General features: G+C 35.4%; 1 protein-coding gene across 1 annotated transcript in view; it reads left to right on the top strand.

The window, feature by feature from the left end:
• The window catches only part of LOC120527329 (terminal uridylyltransferase 7-like), a 118,915-nt gene that overhangs the window by 40,504 nt on the left and 57,194 nt on the right, over positions 1 to 21,217 (top strand). The window contains exons 14-20 of the mRNA XM_039750608.1: positions 3,593 to 3,743; positions 3,834 to 3,920; positions 4,005 to 4,105; positions 8,312 to 8,369; positions 10,800 to 10,903; positions 10,994 to 11,083; positions 13,342 to 13,455. Of these exons, the coding sequence (XP_039606542.1) occupies positions 3,593 to 3,743; positions 3,834 to 3,920; positions 4,005 to 4,105; positions 8,312 to 8,369; positions 10,800 to 10,903; positions 10,994 to 11,083; positions 13,342 to 13,455 (705 nt within the window). The remainder of the gene's footprint in view (positions 1 to 3,592; positions 3,744 to 3,833; positions 3,921 to 4,004; positions 4,106 to 8,311; positions 8,370 to 10,799; positions 10,904 to 10,993; positions 11,084 to 13,341; positions 13,456 to 21,217) is intronic.

The raw sequence follows: 21,217 nt of genomic DNA, 5'->3' as shown, positions 1-21,217 counted from the left end.
AGTCCTAATGCAGTATGGTGGGAGGTGGAACAGTGTAGCAACTTGTTAGATCAGGATACACTACAACTATTTGTTTGCCCTTTTTTAAAATAGTTGAAGCATGTATTTATTATGGGAGTCAAAGGCATACTTGGTTGCTACAGATTTTTCAGTAAAACTAAAGAAGTCCCAAAAGGTTAGATTTAATACATAGCAAATAGATTAAATGTCTCTTTAGCCTGTAGTGCATAAAATACATGTAATTAATTTAATCTGAATAAAATATTTTCTGAGGAGATATAAATTGTAAGGATTAAATAAATGTACAATATGTTGATTCTAAAAGCTGAAAGTCATGTCATCCCTCAGTCAGGTGTAAGGAAATTCCTAGGGTAGGGTATTCTGCTCCATCTTGCACAATCACTAGGAGGGCTTAAGTTTTCATTACATATTGAAAAGGTCTCAAAAATGAGAACTGTGTTAACTAAACTATAAAGTGATGACTTTTTAGTTGTACTTTTTTACTAAACTTGAGACCATCAAGAAGAATCATCATCTGATGACTCAATTCCAGTTGCAACATTGTTAGTTTTGCATTGATAACATCCAGGTAGCAAAGTGCCAGGTATTTGCCTACTTACGTATATGAAAAATATGGAGGTGATTGCTTTGGTGCCAGTTTTTATTTTTCTCTATTTGTTTTCTATGTTCTCATTGCTTATAATTCCTTTTTTCTGACATCTTTGATGTTTGCTTATATTCATTCTTTTTAAAAATCAACGTGTTTTTGAGTTTTATTGAACACTACCATTGTCAGAAACGCAATACGTTTCTAGCACTTTGTTTGCTTTCCATTTCAATTGTAACTCCACTTTACACAAAAGCAAATATCGTATCCACATAAAAAGTCATCAATTTGAATGATTCAGGGGAATGATTAAAAGCAGAACTCAGAAAAACAGTGATTAACTATAGCCTGATCATTGCAACAATATTTTTTCTGAAGCCAGTCTCTGATTATGTTACCACGATATCTTTAAAGGAGTTCCTAATGGCCAGGCTTTAGATTTACAGCAGGAATCAAGTGAAGTTGGATATTTATACATGGTTTTAGGTAGGAATAATCCGATCATTTTTTTAAATACTAAAATAGATCAAATTTCCTTACAATACATGATTTACCTAATACAATGTACTGTGTTCTAAATATTTAGATATAATGCATATGGTATAAAAGGAAATAAAAAAGCATTTCATTATTACAAGCTGTCATATTGTTCAGTTCTTTATAATGTACAGTACTTGTATGAAAAAGTTCAATTAAAACTTCACTTCTGTAACAGCAAAAAAATTCTATATATATTCTCAGACAATCAATTAATTGATATTGGCAATTAAACACTGTGTAAATGTTAATGTACATACACTTATAGGCTTTAATCATTTTAAATCATTAATTGCACTACAGTGGTTTGCTGTTAAAATTGACATTTATACAGGTGTGTTTTTTTCCAGTTTATCAGCTAGAGATTCATAATTCTTGACGTGTAGTTATAAATATGGATTACCATTTTAATTATGTAGTACTTATTTCTTACCAAAACAAATAATAAACACAGTTCAATCTTTTTTTTAAAAAAAGCCCATTTTTACTAAGCAGCAGCTTCAAATTCGTCTTAATCTTTTTTTTTTTCAATTAAATTTGTAAGCTGCTGCACTTAAAACAAGCTTGCTGTCCAAACTTGGACAATGTCCGTTTTAATTTAAAGGACAAAATAAAAAGGTCTGAATTCATTAAAGTAGCTTTTCTTGCCATTTGTCTAATTGCACAGGACTGCTTCTCTAATTCCCTTGTCTCCACTTTCTTTAACATAAAGGCTAATGTTACAGTCGCCTTTTGCTTTCTGGTAAGCCTCAACTCACTACTCTTGGCAGAAAGTTTGCTGCAAAAAAATAAGATTGCTGACTCAACTACCATAATACCTTGCTTAAAGGATCACCACAGCTAAATTACCAAAAAGCTTAGGAAAAGCAGGGGTTGAAAATATTGGACAATCACTGATTGAGTCTTTTTTTTTTAGTGAAAATCGGCTGATTTATAGCAACAGCTGAACGATGGGAGCATCTCTAGTTTTAGGAAATAACATAATGTGAAAAAGAAACAAAGTTTACCCCATTTCTGCCTGGGTTTCTGTGTTAATGGAAAAGTGGTATTTAAAGTGATGAGCATTGTAATACAGTATGAAATCTGTCCCATATAGAGAGTTTACCTGTAATAGATAAAGAACCCAACCTCTGGACAACAAAATGGCAGTTCACAGCCCTTTGCCGTAGTTTTCAGTTGTTGTTTTTTTTTGAGGCTTTTGATTAACCTTCAAATATCAGTTAGGATATCTGAATATGAATTTATTAGAAAATTGGCATTTCTTTGTTAATTCTGATTTCATGTACAAGATCTAGATTGTTTTTTTTTTATTACTCCTTTGTACAACAGAAAATTTTAATATGTAGATATTTTGCTCTTGTAGTGGAAATTATTTCTACAATTGAATGGCTTAATTTATTGTTAATTTTATTAAATTAATACAATAACTTTAAAAATGTTTCTAATGTATGCTACAAGGGTTGGGATTGTAATAACTAGAAAAACAATGCAGTGGGAGTTTAGCAATTCCTTTCTATGCAAGAGGAGTACATTTTTTTCATTTGAAAGTACATTAATTAAAAAATAATTTAAAAAAAAGTTGTAACAGACTATATTTCCAGTAAGAAACAGAGATGCTTAATGTTTATGCTTAAAGTACGCCTCTAAATGTAATTATGTACTTCATGTACAACTTTGAAATATAATGCATGTATCTACAAATTACGTGCCTTTCACGCATTTGTTTCTTTCAATATTGTGCATTACATGACTTATTTATTGTTTTAGCTTTTATAAGCCAATATTTGTTCAAAACTAATTTTCAATGTTTTGTCTACTAAATTATAGAATTATTCCAAGTTAAATATAAAGAGTTTTCAAACTGGGAAAATTTGCATTCATTAAAAAAGTTACATTTTTTTTTTTACCCCCATTATTGATGCAGTACAATAAAATCATCAATTGGGTAAAAAGTCCTGGAAAGACATCCATTATAGCTGGAAATGCTTCAAACAGTGAACACTAGTCAATGTGTCCCATGTGCATTGCATGAAAGATTGAGACAGTAGCTCAGTAGGTAGGGGATGCACTTCAGTTATCAGTAAATTGGTAATAAGTCAGCAAACTAGTTAGGCAATACAATGTCATGTCTGTTAGGAGAACATACTTGATATACTGTGGAAATATGTTTGAAAATGCGTAGAATACAAGGGAAAAGTCAAGTAGCGCATATCGTGGGACTGAATTTATATACAGTATCAAAGTTAAATCAATCATAAATTAACTCAAAATTCTTTGTAATTTTCTATATCGAATATTCTGTTTTTTCACTTTTATGCTATGTATTGGGAAAAATGACACTTTTTAAATATAGATATTCACTGTTCAAATTTTCTGCATAAGTTTTCAAATTCTGTATTTATTTTTAGATCTGATTTTTGTGTATATGTATATATATTGTGTTTCTAGACACCAACTGTTGTGTGTGGCCTTTGTAAACGAGAAGGACACCTAAAACGTGACTGTCCAGAAGACTTTAAGAAAGTTGATCTTGATCCATTGCCTAAAATGACTGCAAAATTTCAACGCATATTGAACCAAGTCTGCTTTCAGTGTTACAGTAGGATATTTATGTATTTATTTATTAAACAAATTTCACTTCACGAGACATGGTTCTAATACTGTTTTTTGCATATTTTACCATTCGCAGAGGATTTTGCACCAGACCAAATTGAGGACTTGGCTCGTGAGCACATACTTCAGAATCTGGAGCAATTTGTCAAGAAAGAATTTGAAGGCAAGTCATTCAGTACATTTTTTAAATAATTTATTTTAAAAAAGCCTAAAAATAATTGCTTTATGCTTTTCTTCTTTTTGGCAGCTGCTAAATTAAGTTTGTTTGGATCATCTTTAAATGGCTTTGGGTTTAAGCAGAGTGACCTTGATATCTGCATGACTTTTAAGGGAGCAGACACCTCAAAGGTAACTTTTTAGTTGCGACCTGTGATTATGTATGTACAGTTGTGTCCTATTATTATGGTGTGGCTGCTATGGCACTGGGTAGGCCATGTGGTTCCCAAAAAGAATTATGTTTATTTTATCAGTTTTGTAGATAATTCCTGATTTTTGGAGCAGAACATGTGAAAGTATATGTAAAGCACACAGGGGAGAACCAAATCAGGCATGTTTATTACAGAATTTACATTAGTACATGTTCTTTGCTACAGAGGTGAGCATTGCTGACTAGTATTTGTTTTCTTATATATACAGTTGCATGCATAAAATTTTAACATTTTATTGATTTTATTGCAATCACACAATACTCCATACAAATAGATCAATTTTACAAGAATAGGATTGAAAATAAATCAACCCCCACCCCACAGCAACAGTCAACAGTCAACAATCCTTGCCACTGTACAGTCAACAGTTTCAAGCAATGTACAGGTCCTGTATAACATATTTAAAATTTAATTCTAATGATAATCAAAAATGTTTTAGTCTGAACCTAAAAGTTGTGTTCTACTGTGCTAATTTAAGAAGTTCTTGAAGATTAGCACTTATTTTCTAAACTGTATATTTCTAGCATTTGTGGTATCTATACTAATAAAAGGCAAAGCCCTCACTGACTGATTGACTGACTCACTCACTCACTCATCACTAATTCTCCAACTTCCTGTGTAGGTAGAAGGCTGAAATTTGGCAGGCTCATTCTTTACAGCTTACTTACAAAAGTTGGGCAGGTTTCATTTCAAAATTCTATGTGTAATGGTCATAACTGGAAGCTATTTTTTCGTCCATATACTGTAATAGACTGCAGCTCAATGACCGTGGGAGGCGGAGTTGCGTCTCACGTCATCACGCCTCCCATGTATAAGGTAAATAAATATTCGCGGGTGAAGAACTGTGCTTAGCATATTCATAAGTAAAAATATCTGAATCACAAACTGATGTTAATGATATTTTGTCCATGAATACTTATTAAATAATTCCAAATAGTCTGTCCGCTTCTTTTCGTAGCTTTTCAGATGGTTGTGCTGCTTCCAGGCATGTATTTTCGTATTAAAGCATTTAACTAATCACATTTCAGCCATCATTTGTTGCCAGGCAGAGAGGACTTCACAATCCGTTGTGCAGGCACTCTTAACACAGAATAAATGTTGATTAACCTGTTGCTTCAACCAATCAGATTTTGAGTTGGTGTCAGTACGGCCATCTAGCAGGCGTACGGCGACGTCACCGTATTCAGACCCAGACCCATTGATTGGATAGAAGCCGCAGGTTCCACTTTCAGCATTAGCTTCAATGGCGATAGAAAGGGACTTTTTGATGGAACTGAGGCGCACGGATAATCCGTACGACAGAGTGATTGAACTGTTTTTGAGGAAATAGAGGAGGATAGATTTTGTTTACAAATAATCCAAATTTTTGATGAGTAAAATGTTGCGATTTTCCTAAATAATATTGCAAGTTTATGAGTTATTATTGATGTTTTTTATGTGTGTCACGGCTGTGGCTGCAGTAGAAAGGAACTTGTTCACCCCTGGTTTGTCTATTCAATAAAGGCATTTATTGTGGCTACAGGAGTTATCTATCTGCGATGCAGCGGCTTTTTATACTGTATTTCTGCATATTAAGATGGTTTTTATAACCATAAATTTATTTTTTGAGGGGCGGTTTGATTCAGACGGAGCAGTACTGAAGGCCTAGGTGTGAGATGCATGGTCCGCCAATGGACCAGATGATACGTAAATTTAATGAACATTACAACCCGAAAATAAACAAAACTGTAGAGAGGCCCATGATTAAATGAACGGTATAAAAGTAAGAGCGAAGCGAACGTGACTTATTGAGCCAGGCAGGCCAGAGCACAATAGCACGGGGCTCGATGTAGTACGTGTTAAGTCGATCTAAAATCCGTGCTCATATTTGAAAAATTTGTCGACAGAAATATCTTTGGTAGGAATGTAAGTTGAATTTAGCCTTTACATTTCTATGGTGAAGAAAAATTTATGCAATGATGACTAAATTTAACTTACATTCCTACCAAAGATATTTTTGTCGACTAAATAAAAATAACTTATATTTAAAATTTAAATAGAACTTGAACAGATACGATAGTTCATAATGCCCACGCAGCACTATGTGCACGTAAGAGCGGAAGTCATCCGTTTTAACAAGCAGCATATTGAACTGATACGAAATAGCCTGCCCATTTAATTATTTAGGAATGGGTAGATAAATTAAGAATTTGTACAAATAATGTTTTTCTGTTTTCTTCCTCGATGGATTCTGGCACCCCCAGCAACAGCTGCTCACACCCCAAAGGGTATATATATATATATATATATATATATATATATATATAGTGTGTATATATATATATATATATATATATATATATATATATATATATATATATATATATATATATAATGTGTATATGTATGTATGTATATATGTATGTATATGTGTATATGTATGTATATGTGTATGTGTATGTATATATGTGTGTATATGTATGTATATATGAGGTGTGGCAGAAAAGTAATGAGACTGGCAACACTGCAAGCGATCTGGCAACGCTGCGCTGTTGTCCTTGATAGAGCACGTGTATCAGTACCCTCCCATAGCTCAGTGCGAGTTTCAACTCCTTCTGTTAACTCCGTGATTTTTGTGACTGCTATTAGCAAAGTTGTGTTTTTGGTTGTGCGTCATGCAAAATGGAACAGCGGAATTTGGAGCAACGTTGTGCCATTAAACGGCAAGTGTGACGTTTGAATAGTTAAAACAGGCCTATGGGAAACATTCTTTATCCCGAGCTCAAGTTTTTCGCTGGCACAAATCATTTTTGGAAGGCAGAAAACACGTTGAAGATGAACACTGTTCAGGGAGGACTTCAACTTCGAAAACCAATGAAAACATCGAATGTATGAACACTCTTGTGAGATCAGACCGTCGTTTAACATTAAGAATGTTGAGTGAACAATTAAATTTGAACAGATTTACCGATTCATCAAATTTTGACTGAACATTTGCACATGCGAAAGGTCTGTGCCAAATTGGTGCCGAAAAACTGCCCTCTCCATAACAGAATTTTTGACCTCTAAAGGCATTCCTGTGGTTCCCCAGCCCCCTTATTCACCTGACCTCAGTCCATGTGACTTTTTACTGAAAAATGTCCTCAAAGGACGTCATTTCGGGACTTTAGAAAACATCCAAAAGAGTGTAATGGACATGCTGAAGACCATACCGGTTGAAGACTTCCCAGCTGCTACCAACAGTGGGAAAAACGTCTCCATCGGTGTGTAGCTGCCCAAGGGAACTACTTTGAAGGGGATAACATTGATGTTTGAAAAAAATAAAAACTTTGGTAAATAAAAAATCAGTCTCATTACTTTTCTGCCACACCACGTATATGTATGTATATATGTGTATATGTATATGTATGTATATATGTATGTATATATGTGTGTATATATATATATATATATATATATATGTGTGTGAATATATGTAGATATGTATATATATATGTATATGTGTGTATATATATGTGTGTGTATATATATATATATATATATATATATATATATATATATATATATATTATATATGACAGCAACACTAATAACAGTGACAAAACGAAGCGCGGGTATTTTGCTAGTATGATATATATGTATATGTAACAATATTATAATACATGCATGCATGTATATAATAGAGTAGAACAACTTTTCTGTTTAGTTGATATTTTCATTTTAAATATTTTAGCACCTCACTTGAGCTGTGTACCTGTTCATTGGCTTTTTTTTATCTTTTTTTTTTTGCTGATGCATACATAGGATATTGGGGATTTTACATGTTATCACTTTACCATATGTTATGGGATATGCTGCAGTAAGCATATACTAACGTACAGTATAAAGTGACAAAAGTAAATAAAAACAGTGAAAATGTAAAAAAAAAAATACTAATATATACTTAACAGTTCTGTTCAGCATTATAGTATGAGTGACAATGTTGATGACAAATGCAAATTCTTATGGGGCTAGATTAGGTGCTGATGCTGAATAAATAATGGCATTACAAATAATAATAGTAAAAGAAGCATACCTTTTTATTGAATACATTGTACTTAAAATATAAAGTATGCAATTAGTGATTTGTCATAAAAATGTGTTTCAGGGTTTGGACTGCATAAAGATAATTGAAAATTTGTCAAAACTTCTTAGAAGTCATTCAGGTATGTAGCTTTTTGCATGTTAAGAGTGCTTTACTATTTGATACTATGGGCAACCAAATATGAATAACAGAGCAATACAAGCTTTAGTTAGCACAGAGAAACAAGAACAGACTGAAATATGACAAATTATTTTCTCTACCAGTTAATGTCAAATGTAATTCATATGGAGGACATAATTTTTGTGTTTGGCCGAAAGCGTCTCCAATGTAATTCAAATCCATGCATGCTTTACATCTAAAGTTTAAATTTATTGTGCTGCTATGAATAATTTAAAATATGTGTACTGCTGTTGTCTTTGCTTTAACTATCATATAGTCCTGACAGCCTTAATTGACTAAATAAGATTGTTCTCATAATTTTATTCCAAAATGACATTTTTTTAATCTGTTTGAATTTATTTACATAACCATAAAAATACCATAATATGTAATTTAAAGCAAGTACATATAGTTTCCTCCTTTTAATAAAACTCCCCCAAACACTCCTTTACCAAATAACATAATGAAAAAGACGTAAGCAAAAATAAAAATGCCATTGTCTGTGGAATAGCTGAAGATATCTCAGTTGAGATCCTCAGTTTAAAGGAGTATAACACAACTTATTTATAATGAGTTGAATGGTGTTGTCTTTGTCAGCCTGTTGGGAGAGGTTATTTGTCAAGCTAGCAGTGTGACTGATGTCAGTACATTTGAATAATTTTTGAAAATGTGAATTCCATTTAAGGTCATTTCATAAAGTATACTTGATGGATTAGGTTATTTTGAAATTTCAAAGATATCTGACAACATAGTAAAATTTGATGCTCATCAGAGCCTGATTTGAGAGGAAAAGTCAAAATATGGCTAATTGTTTTGAAAGTATTAGTCATATTTTTTGAAGCGTGATCATGTGCTTTCATAAGACTTTTAACACCTCATTGAAGATTTATTTTAAACTAGCCAATCCGCGGCGTACCATACGCTGCATAATCAGGCCGGTTTTTTAATGATTTTTAAGCACAGGGAGAAAATTAACATTTGAAAAATCGGTAATGTAATAAATCAGCAAGAAAAGCAACATTGTAACAATGCACAGAACGAACCAACACACAAATCGTCCGTGCGGTGCTCAGGCGCGGAGGGTGGAACGGGAGGAGAGGAGAAGGACGTCCACTCCGCTCCCTCCGTCATGCTAGTCTGCTTATTTCTCGTCCAGTATGCACTGCCTATTCATGTGCCCACCTCCAACTCGTCACTCAAGTCATTGTCGTGTTTGCACAGCCAGAGGGACCTGTGACTCACGTAGACTTTTCATTGCTCTGTGCGGTTTTTGCTGCCTTTCTATATATAATCAACCAAGAAACCCGACCACGGTAGTAGCGAGGTGGGACGAGGGTGTGTACAAAGTGCAGGAGCATCTAAGAAGATGCATGTTTGTCGCGGATGCGAATTGCTGTATGTAGCATGTAAAACAGTTTGCTATGGTGCACGCGGTCTTGCGTCGTCACCGAAAACTCGGTTTTTAAAGACTGCTTACTTCATCGTGTATGCGACTGTAGGTGAATGAAAAGAGAGGTGAACTCTGGAGAGAGCAACATACAATACAGCGTTTTACACGCTGCATACAGCGATTCACATTCACGACAAATTGTTTTACACGCTGCATACAGCGATTCACATCCACGACAAATATGAATCTTCTTAGATGGTGCTGTCGCGTCCACCCACGCTCTCGAAGCACACACACTGCCTGGTCATGTGACCGCTCGCAAGAGCAACTAACAGAGACCCGCCCACCAACTGTAAGACCATGGAATACCCCTCACAAACTGCTCTACACGCCGCATACAGCGATTCACATCTGCGACAAACTGTTTTACACACTGCATACAGCGATTTACATCTGTGACAAACATGCCTCTTCTTAGATAGTCCTGTCACGTCGTGTGGTGCCTCTGAGTGAACCGGTCAGGCACAGAGAAGGTCAGCTGCTGAAAGAGCATCTCGACTGTTGCAGGGCCTGCATTGGTGAAGCAGGTGAGACAGTAATAAAACAGAGGCACAGGGCTTATTGGTTTTTAAAGACTGCTTCCTTCATTGTGTTTTAACCTCAGTTTTAAAGGATTGTTTTAAGGATCCCATGGGATACCCTCGCAAACTGTTTTACATGCTGCATATAGCTATTCACTTCCACGAGAAACAGCCTCTATGAACAGTCAACGTGGCTTAGAGCTCCATGGGTGTCTTGCCTTAGTGAATTATATAGATTTTAAGTGGTATTGCATTGCAGGTTTGTTTCACTTTCCATTCAACTCATTACTTAATAAAAATTGCCAACATTGAATAGTATTTTATGCAGGTATTTTTGCTAATAAATCTAGCTAGAAAGGAGAGCAATTGAAAAAGTATGTTTTTTTTTATTCCTAAAGTGAAATTTATTATTTTACTGTAGGCCTGAAGAACATTCTTCCTATTACTACAGCTAAAGTGCCAATTGTCAAATTTGTGCATGTAAGGACTGGCTTGGAAGGAGATATCAGTTTATATAACACTTTGGTAAGGCTATTTGTTTTATGAGCTTATAAAAGAAACCCACAGTTGTAACCTCTGTTTGTGCTAATTATCTTAATGTTTTACCCTTTCTAGGCTTTGCATAACACAAGGTTGCTTGCTACCTATTCGACAATTGATGAAAGAGTGAAATATCTGTGCTACACTATGAAAGTTTTTGCAAAGGTGAGAGAAAAAAAAGTACTTTCAGATGATTGCAATGGAGTAATGGTTAGTAAAGGCACCTGTATGTTGTATGGGCTGGACAATGCAGGTACATGTGTCCGTGTTGTTTGTTGTGGGGGTTTTGGGACAAAACGGCCTTTGAACCAAATATATTTAGCAGTTTTTCCCATTATTTTTTCAACAAGTTATTACACATTGCTGTAATCAGGACACCATTGCAGCTAAATCTTTCTTGAGCTATAATGTAGCTAAACATTCACACTTTGTTTACTTATTTTCCAAATCAAGTGTACATGTAGTGTGTTGTCTTTGAAATGTGAGTGTAAGAAAAACAAAAGACGTGCACACAAAGTTGGAGGTGTAGGTGCACGATGGAGGTGGAATGCAAAAATCTAAACAAAGAATCTTCATGATTCTGCTTTCATCTTTTTTGTTTGCTACTTGCTACCCTTTTTCATGTGAGTGGGCGTTTAGGTATGATGATAGGATAAGGATAAAGCTTGTTTTTCTTAATGAAGTAAATTAATCAGTAGTCCAGGCCTTTTCACTTAACTCAACCGAATGATTCAAATTACTTTGGCATTAACACCAAAATGTGTATCACTGGGCAGCAGCATTATCAGATGACAGTTCAATATACACATTTTGAACAAGAGTTGCATTATTGAGGTAACAATGCTAAAGTACTAAGGTACTTTCAGGATTAACATGCAGTCAAAAGCCTAACCAGTTTATTGAGCAAATTGACTATTCTTTGGACTGAGTGACTAAGGGAGTGATTGTTGTATACTAACTTGCATTGGAACCCTGATGATAAGACTTTGCCTGCATGAGGAGCCAATACACACACACATTTACTAGTTCGAATCTACCATGCATGAATGCTAAATGTAATTGTAATGTTTGTGTTGGTTTTCCAATTTTAAAGATTTTTTTTTATTTCAAATGCATCTTTGGGGTAGAAATCAAATCTGGCAGTAATATGCATGTACTAACTACATGCCGTAGTAAAAATCAAATCAAATCTCTACTAAGAATATGTATAATCTGTTTAATTTTTCAGTGTGTTTTCTACAGGAATGGATGAAGTAGCAACATATATTTAAGCAACAGTAATATGTTGACATCCTTAAATAAAAATAAAAGCTAAAATAGCTTTTAGATCACTGCATACCCCACTATGTTACCAAACTCATATTTAATACCTGACACATGTTAATGCCTCCTTTCTCATATTTTATGGATGCCACATTGTTTAATTTATTTATTTTTTTGCAACATTGCAAATGGAAAGATCAGGCCTAGGTTAGAACAACCTTCCTTTTATTGTTAATTACAACAATGATAGACAAAGACACGTTGAAAATGAGTTGAATTGTTAACTCCAAATTAACATTTGTATTATAATGTTAAAGATTTCTGTGGTGTTGCACACCTAGTATGTAGTTTACATGTTCTTGCTCTATTCACACGATTTTTGCCAGGTATTCCAAAGTTCTCATATGCCTAATAGATGTTTATGTTAGACTATTTCTTTACTCTAAATTGTCTCAATATGAGTAAGACATGTCAATATTTCCCCTATGAATGTGAGTGAGTGTGCTTTGAAATTAATTGACGTTTTGTTAAAGGTTTGTTCATGCTTTGTTCTCAATGCTGCCAGAATAAGCTTTGGCACCCAGTAATACTGCCAAGCAGGCTCAGTCGTTGGATTGACATATTTTAGATTTTGAAAGCTTCTCTTAAATGCAGTCTAAGTGGTAAAAATGTTTGTTAAGCAAATATTAAACCTTACCATTACACCTTTCAGTTGTCTTGTCAGTACAGTATTTAATTTCTCGTTAGTTATTACTGGGAGGTACTGTGTATCATTTGTCTTTCGTGCCTTTTATTGACATTTTATATGAAGATATAATTATGATTGATTGTATTAGACAATATTTATGCACTTAACATGATGTCAGAATAAACCCAGATGAAAGACTCAGATTTCTTTCATTTGGTTAGGTTGCTGCAAGGTGAGATCCACCCAGGATAAAACAGAAACCAAAAATGGGTAGTAAGGTAGTCTAGTGCAGGGCACACTACAACACTTAAATTAGCAACCAGGTATCTTAATCTACACATATCCAGTCCGGATATGAATCTATTCTCCTAGAGCTATATAATTGTTGCACTAACCACTGTTCTACCATGCCTTTCTTGAATGACATCCGTTTAGGTTTTTCTGTCAAACTGTATATGTATTTCTTTTGCAGATTTGTGACATTGGAGATGCATCCCGGGGTAGTTTGTCATCTTATGCATATACATTAATGGTACTTTACTTTCTACAACAGAGGAAACCCCCTGTAATACCAGTTCTTCAAGAGGTATGATGATTTAATACATTGCATTCTTGCGTTTAGATGTTTAAAACAGTAGGATTTCATAATATTTTTACTTTTCAGAAAAATCTAACAAGAGTACATAATTTGAGGATAGCCTATTACAGCTTTATACGTCTTTTTAAACAACTTCTTCGTGTTCTGGAGCAGATTTTACATGTGAAAGATATACTTTGAGTTAATGTTGTTGTGCAAATTTATGAAAGGAAACCTAAAAATTAGAGTAATAATGATTCCAAAAAATAACAACTTGAAGAACTTGATGCCGCATGGTCAAAATGAGACTTGCACCTAGAGCCATGCCAGCAGGTAGTGTTCACCATACTGCTTTTGGTAGCTGGGTGACCCACATAGTCTTGATGGCCTCAGCTGAAAAAAGAACAACTGCCATGGCTTCAGTAATTTGGATATGGGTATGGTGTTGAAATCCAGGGAGTACAAGTTTGTTATGCATGTGTGAGGTACACTCTGTGCCCAAATGTATTTGGACATCTCTTTCAAGTTTTTTCAACCACACACATTGTTAGCAGCTCCATGAAATCAAGCACATAACCATGCAATCTCCATTGGCAAGCATTGGCAGTAAAATGGGTCAAACTGAAGAGCTCAGTGACTTTAAATGTGGTGCTGTCTTAAAATGCCACATTTGCCTCAAGTCAGTATGGGAAATTTAATTTCTGCTAAATTTGGTCAACTGCAAGTTGTAATATTTTGAAATGGAAAAGTCTGGGAGCAACAACAGCTCAGGCACAAATTTGTAGAGCATCCGAACTCTCAGAGCAGAGCATCCAAGTAATGAAGTGCATAGCATGTAAAATCTGCCAATCCTCTGTTGTATTACTCACAATTAAGTCTCAAACAGTCTTGTGAAGCAACACCAGCACAAGAGTTGTGCATCTGGAAGTTCATGAACTGGTTTTCCATGCCTGAGTAGTTGCTCACAAGCCTAAGATTACTATGTCCAATGCCAAGGTCACCTAGAGTGGTGGAAGGCACGCTGCCATTGGACTCTGGAGTAGTAAATCACAATTCACTGGCTACCAGTCTGATGGATAAATCTGGGTTTGGTAGATGCCAGAGGAACACTACCTTTTGGACTGCATAGTGCCTACTGTAAAGTTTAGTGGAGAAGGGATAATGGTTTGTGACTGTTTTCAGGGTTTGGGCTTGGCCCCTTGGTTCCAGTGAATGGTACTGTTAATACTACAGCATACACAGATATTTTGGACATTTTTGCGCTTCCAACATTATGGCACAAAACTCAAACCTGACTGACCTGTACAGAGCCCTGTTCTCAACCCTACCAAACTCCTTTGGAATGAATTAGAGCACTAGTTGCGAGCCAGGTCTTTTCATCTAACAACAGTACTTGAACTCGCAAATGTCCTTTTGGTTAAATGGGCACAGACTCCCACAGATACACTCCAAAAATCTTATAGAAAATCCTACCAGAAGGACCGCTGTCAAAGCCACAAAGTAGGGAAATCAACTCCATATTAATGCCTGTGGTTTTGGAATTAGATATCCGACAAGCTCATATAGGTTTGTTGATTAGGTGTCGTCAAACTTTTGCCCAAGTAGTGTAGATCCAGATGTACTTGGATGTGAAAAGTGCAAAGTAATAACAATGAATAACTTGGTATAGCATTTCTACTCGCAGCAATTGTTCTGTAGGGAACCTTCTTGTTGGAGGCTGTTACATAGTTTGAATTTTTCTTGGGGGTAAAGGCCTTTTTGTTCAGTGCAATAGTGGGTGTCCACAGGGGACAAAATGTTGTGGCGGGTTGTGTGAAGGTGTATAAACTCTATATGATTTGAAACCCAATGGTGCATTATTTTTAGGGTTCTGTTCTAGCCATGAAAAGCAACTTGAGTAACACAGATTTGCTTATAATTGTAATCGATACTAGAGCATCTTGAGGTAGAAGCATGTTACTGAAACTATTTTGATACAGACTGATATACTAATACAGAGACCTGCTGATTTGCACATGATAGTAAGTTCTGTGAGCATTATTTAGATAGAACCAGGAGATCCAGTTAGGTGAGTGTTAGGGAATTTACCTTTAAGTAACAGCTAAGATCACCACTCACTGGTTCCAGTATGCATGTCCTTTATTGCATCAGACATAATAGACCCTGAACATAGGTCAGTTTACTTTGACAAAGACTGACTGTATATTTAATTGGTTGATTCTGTGAAGACTGGAATAATTAGCATAAATTCACAATTTACACCATTCCACACAGAGAGAATAGTATAGACCATCATACACCCAGTGTTTCTTATAGATAGAAATGTACAAAATATCTAGATAGATTAAAAGTCTTTGACAAAACATCCTATTAAATGTGAATGACTTATTTATAAATACTTATGGTTAAGTGTGACATGGTCTTACCATCTCTTTTGTATTTGTGCAGGTACGTGAGGTTTTGGTCACACAGAAAAGCACACACAAAATTTCCGTTACATTGAGGTGGTGTTCTTGGAAGACCTTCCATCTGCCTCTCAACACTAGAATTACCAGAGCCTATGAAAAAACTTGTACATCCAGCCCACCTTAAATCTGATCGCATCTCTCCACCAGCTTCTTTTGTCCTGTAAATGTGCTGATAAAGACAAAAGAAGGCAGATTCGCCAGCGTCTGTGTGTCAGTTTTTATCCCTCCAGATGAGAGAATGTCCACTTCCATTGTCTCAAAACACCACTCACATCTCCAGTTATTCCCAGTTTCAAATAAAAACTAACAGCGTCGCATCCCTGGGTGGGGGGGGCGGAAGTATGTATCGTGATCATGATTTACAGAGAATAAAAGTGAAAAAAAAAAGGTTAACTTTTATAAGTCCTATAAATGTACACCGTGTGTTGCAGACACAAACTAAGTATATGTGTGTAGTGTATAATATTAACAATAAGAGCAGCTCACTGCTGAAAACGGCAAATATAGGAGTGAGTCGAGATCGAACCGGGGACTGTTGATTACAAGTCAGCAAATCTTACGCAACGGAAGCTGTTGTCGTTTCCTTGAACCTTTTGTGGAAGTGTTTATTTGATCTTTGGACTTCAGGCTTCATACATTATACAGTTTATGCCTACATGTTGTCATTTACTACTAAAATATGAAAAACGTTTCTGTTTTAAAAATGTGTTTACACAGATTATTGTAGAAACGGAACACACATGAAATGCATGCGTTCCAAATAACGATCTATTATTTCAACTCTAAAAGTCCACTTCACTCCCAGATAATCAATCAAGGCATGAGCTGGGAGAAGTTTATGCACGTTCTAAGTTGGTGGGGGGATGGGATAGACGGCTGCTTTCTGCTTATCTTTATCAGCACATTTACAGGACAAAGGACGCTGGCGGAGAGATGCGAACTGATTTAAGGTGGGCCGGATCTACGTTTTTTCGTAGGCTCTGGTAATTCTAGTGTTAACTTAGCATAGTTTTTTCTTCTCAACAACATGTTTTAACCTCTGTCAAACTGTTAACTACATTTCAGTACTATTTATAGTCTTACAATCATGTAAGTATTAGGTAATAGGTAAACTGTCCTCCATCACGTGTACTTTTTTTTTTTTTTTTAGTTTAGACTAAAACTATTTAAATACAAGTATGTAGGACCAAAATGGGATTGCATCCTTTTCTCTGGCCTGACAAAAAAAAAAAACTTCCTGTCATTTCAGCTATAAGCATGCACATCGGAAAGCTATGTCTAATACTGCGCACATGATCCTACAACCAGTTTGGATTCCTTAAAAGCATATAAGAAGTTGTATTTCTCTGTAGTGATATTGAATTATTATAAATCACTCAGCACAAGGACGTATATAAGAGCTGCAGAATCAGTCCTCACTCTGTCTTCATCTAAGGCAATAGTAAAGTACCTCCATTAGCAGCCTTCCCAAGTTGGTTGTTCGGGAAAGTGATTCACCTTTTGTTGTTTGGACTTTGGAGTGGTAGTAATCATGTTTTGTTTGGGTGCTATAAAGTTCAAATTAAATGAAGAAAATTTTGGTCCCTAAGATAGAAATCATGCATAAATTCAACATATTTGTTTCTTTGAAATAATGGGATATCAGGTGACAGTTATGCCACATGAGAAAAACCATTGTTTAAAACCTTCAAAGGCCAGAGACAAAAATATATGCTTCAATTTAAAAGACTTGGATACAAAAATGTAAAATGTATTCCTGTTTATACCATTAAAATCTCATCACTGGAACTGGAAATCTTTAGTATTATCTGCTCCCTTAAGCCAACAAAAGCAGGACAAAAGATAATTATTATCACTACATTGCAATTTGGTAATGAGATATAGTGAAATATTAACATAATTTAAAAAAAAATATGAGATAAGATGAAAAAAGTCAGCATATTGGTGCATAGTATTTCTGTTCATACATGTTACTGTGAAGTAAAAATAGGAATAATGTTTGTGTTTTAATTAGATCTTCAACCCCCATGCAGGCTTTTCTTTTCAAGGATTTGCTAGGAATAATAAAGTTTAAAAGAGTAAAAATATCTTTTTTTTAGAAATATAGCTTTTGCTATATTTGCTTCCAAATTTTGCTATGCACACGGAATCAGTGTGATGTTGAGGGAATGCTGCTTGAGGGAAAAGGAAGAAGATAGAGATGTATAAAGCTGATTAAACTGAAGCAAATAAGAGGTAGAAGTTAATCCATTTTGCCAGATAATAAAATAGAAAGTTTTTAAAATTGTGTTAAATATCCAGATCTTAATAAAATTTCTTCACCTGATTTATTTGACCTACAATAAAAAGAAAAAATTCTCAATATAGTGTCCTGTGTAATTTACTGTAGATAACTGCGGGAAAAAATGCCCACATTTTGGTTTGTGCTGATTTGTTAACTGTTTTTTGTGAAGTTACATATTTTACATATAGTATTCCTTTTGACTATAATTCTTATTTTATTGGTAAATTATCCTGTTTTGTTTCTTAAAAAATGTTTTTCTGTTATTCTGTGAAAGGATGATCTAAGAATCCCTGGTAAGAATGAGGAACTGGTTATAAACCGTAAAATAATTGTGAATACATATTTTTTTCCTTACATCTTTTATTATTTGGGATCATCAAGTTGTTTACTTAGTATTATTTGCCTGTTCTTCAAATATTATATATTTCAAATGTTATCAACGTAGCACTTTTTTATTGGCTTAAAAGGCTGAGGTCTTTTACTAAATCATTATGTTCATCCTGAGTGAATGGCTGTGGCTTGAACATGTTGCGACAAATATGAAATACTTTCTCCCTCTGAACGAGTTTCTCCCAAATCAAGATTGTCAGGTGACATAAGGACTGGTGAATCAGCTCCATGTGGTACAGGTGGTATTTCTGTAGGAAGATTAGGATAAACAATTTGTTTTTAATTGTTCTTGTTATATCCTTGAAGTTTATAGCTGTTCACTCCCCCATATCATTGGAATACCAAAAGCCTACTTTTACGTTTTTGTCCGTTGTCTTAGTTCCTCAACACAAATAGAGCAGACATTGTGAGGGGCCCATTGTTTGCCCTGGTCATCAAGTTTTATTTCAAAGTAAGAAGCGTTTTTCACAAAATCTGTTATGTTCTGTCTTTGATTTTTTTACAGCAAACTTTTAACAAACATCAGGACTGTTCACATAGACCTTAGAGGACATAATGTGAATTAACAGCACAAAATAAAAATAAATTCTTCACTGATCATTTACAAATATGTTGATCAAATGACTGCATCACAGTTTACTACACTCCAGTGAAGAGGGAAGGACAAGGTCAGACATGCTGCTACCTGATGCAAGGACTCATCACTGGGTTTAGTTCCAGCCCTGTTCTGACCTTATTGTCAATTACAATTACAATTTTTTCTTTAAAAATACATTTTAATATTAGAAAATGTTAATAATTCAAACATATTAAAATAAAATAGTGATATTTAATTACAGTGCAAAAACAGTTAAAAAAATATATATATAAATATATATATAAATTCTGTATAGAATTGAGAGCTAAAAACATGTTTTGTGAAAAAGATGTTATATGATGTGGATTTTTTATTTTAGAATTCATTGACCAAAAATGTATAAAAATCACATGGAAAAATCTTTTTTTTTCCAGTTTATAGCTGTGTTATGTTTTCTTAACAAGCTGGGGCATTATTTTGATATTCAACAAAAGTGACGCAAAATTTTATAATCTTATAACTCAAATACTCAACTCGCTTTAGCTGTTAAAGTATAAAGGTAGCCTATTCAAATGGTGCCCTGCAGGCTACATGTGGCCCAGAAGCAACCTCTGAGTGGCCCAGTGAAAAACATATTTTGCGAGACTTCAGAAATTCCTACATAAATTCCTACATTAGTACAGACCATGAATGTATCTCTCCACGTAGTCTAGCAACATTCAACCCACAGTGCAGTGCATTGCTTGTCTAGACGTAGCGGTAGAAGTCTATGGATACAGTATTTTTTTTTTTTTTTGGTGTGATGGTACACGCCGGTACCTTGTACCAGGTCCTCGGTCATGACAGCTGGTTTTGGCATTGACTACATATTAAATGTCTGTACTGTATAATCCATTGTGTGCTGAGTCTTGTATTTGTTTCATCAAGTGAGTGCAAATGTGGGTTTTCGCAAAAAAATATAATTGTTACTCCAATGACAGTCTCATTATTGACAAGCACTGTCTCCGCACTTCATATGATTGGTTGGCTTTCCACTTGCACGCTTCGATCCTGTGGATTCATGGCTGATATAAGGCCAACGATCAGCCATTGACAGTTAAAGGAACACATTAGAAAGACTGCATTTGATGGAAAAATGCAAAAAGTTTAAAACTCAATCAAAATAAACACTGCAGGACTACATGACAACTTTTTTGGTAGAATATACAGTTTGTTATTAACCTGTGGTTAATTTTCTTTGATTTAGAATGTGATTTGTAATTTTGAACTATCAAACACAATATTATGCAGCACAGTACACCTACACAGGTGGCATAATGGTAGTGCTGCTGCTTCACAATAAGGATTTTATGGGTTCGCATCCAAGGACATCCCTGTGTGGAGTTTGCAAGGCACTTTGAGTTGTGAGTAAAGCACTATATAAATGTAAAGAATTATTATACAGTACATGACGATTTGTCAGTTTCAAATTTCAAATGTTTTTTTACCAAATAAACAAAACATAGCGCAAGGACTCTCAGACTCTATCTTGTTTACAAAAAAGGCACTGCAAATGACACCTATGTTTTGTGAACATTGCCCCGGACACAGACAGGCTGAAACGCTCATGTTTATTTCTCATCTCTATTTACAACAGTCCATGCTCATAAGCCCCAATAACCCTCAGTCCAGGCCAATCAATGCCTTGTCTCTTTCTTCTTCTCTTCTTCAAGCCGCCTCCTGCCTCCTCCAAAGACCTTGTCACTCTCCTACCCGACTCTTGTCCCTTCTGCAGGGAGGCAGCCCCTTTAAATAAGCACCCGGATGTGCTCCAGGTGTGTTCCCGGCAATCTCCCACCGACACGCCCCAGTGTGGCGGAAGTGCCGGCTGTCTCCTTGAAAGCACTCCGGGTGTCCCCGTTTTCTCTCCCCAGCACTTCCGGGTGTAGCGGAAGTGCTGAGGTCTAGGGTCTTCCTGGTATTGGGGTCCCCCTGGCGGTAACCCCGGGTCCCTATAGGGTCGAGCTTCCCAGCTCTTTACCCGAGGCCTCCAGGGCGGTCGCCCCCTCGAGG

The sequence above is a fragment of the Polypterus senegalus genome, chromosome 4 (assembly GCF_016835505.1).
Source record: "Polypterus senegalus isolate Bchr_013 chromosome 4, ASM1683550v1, whole genome shotgun sequence".
Lineage (NCBI taxonomy): Eukaryota > Metazoa > Chordata > Cladistia > Polypteriformes > Polypteridae > Polypterus > Polypterus senegalus.
Note: the sequence above shows the minus strand (reverse complement) of the source record. Positions and strands in the feature narration are given on the sequence as shown.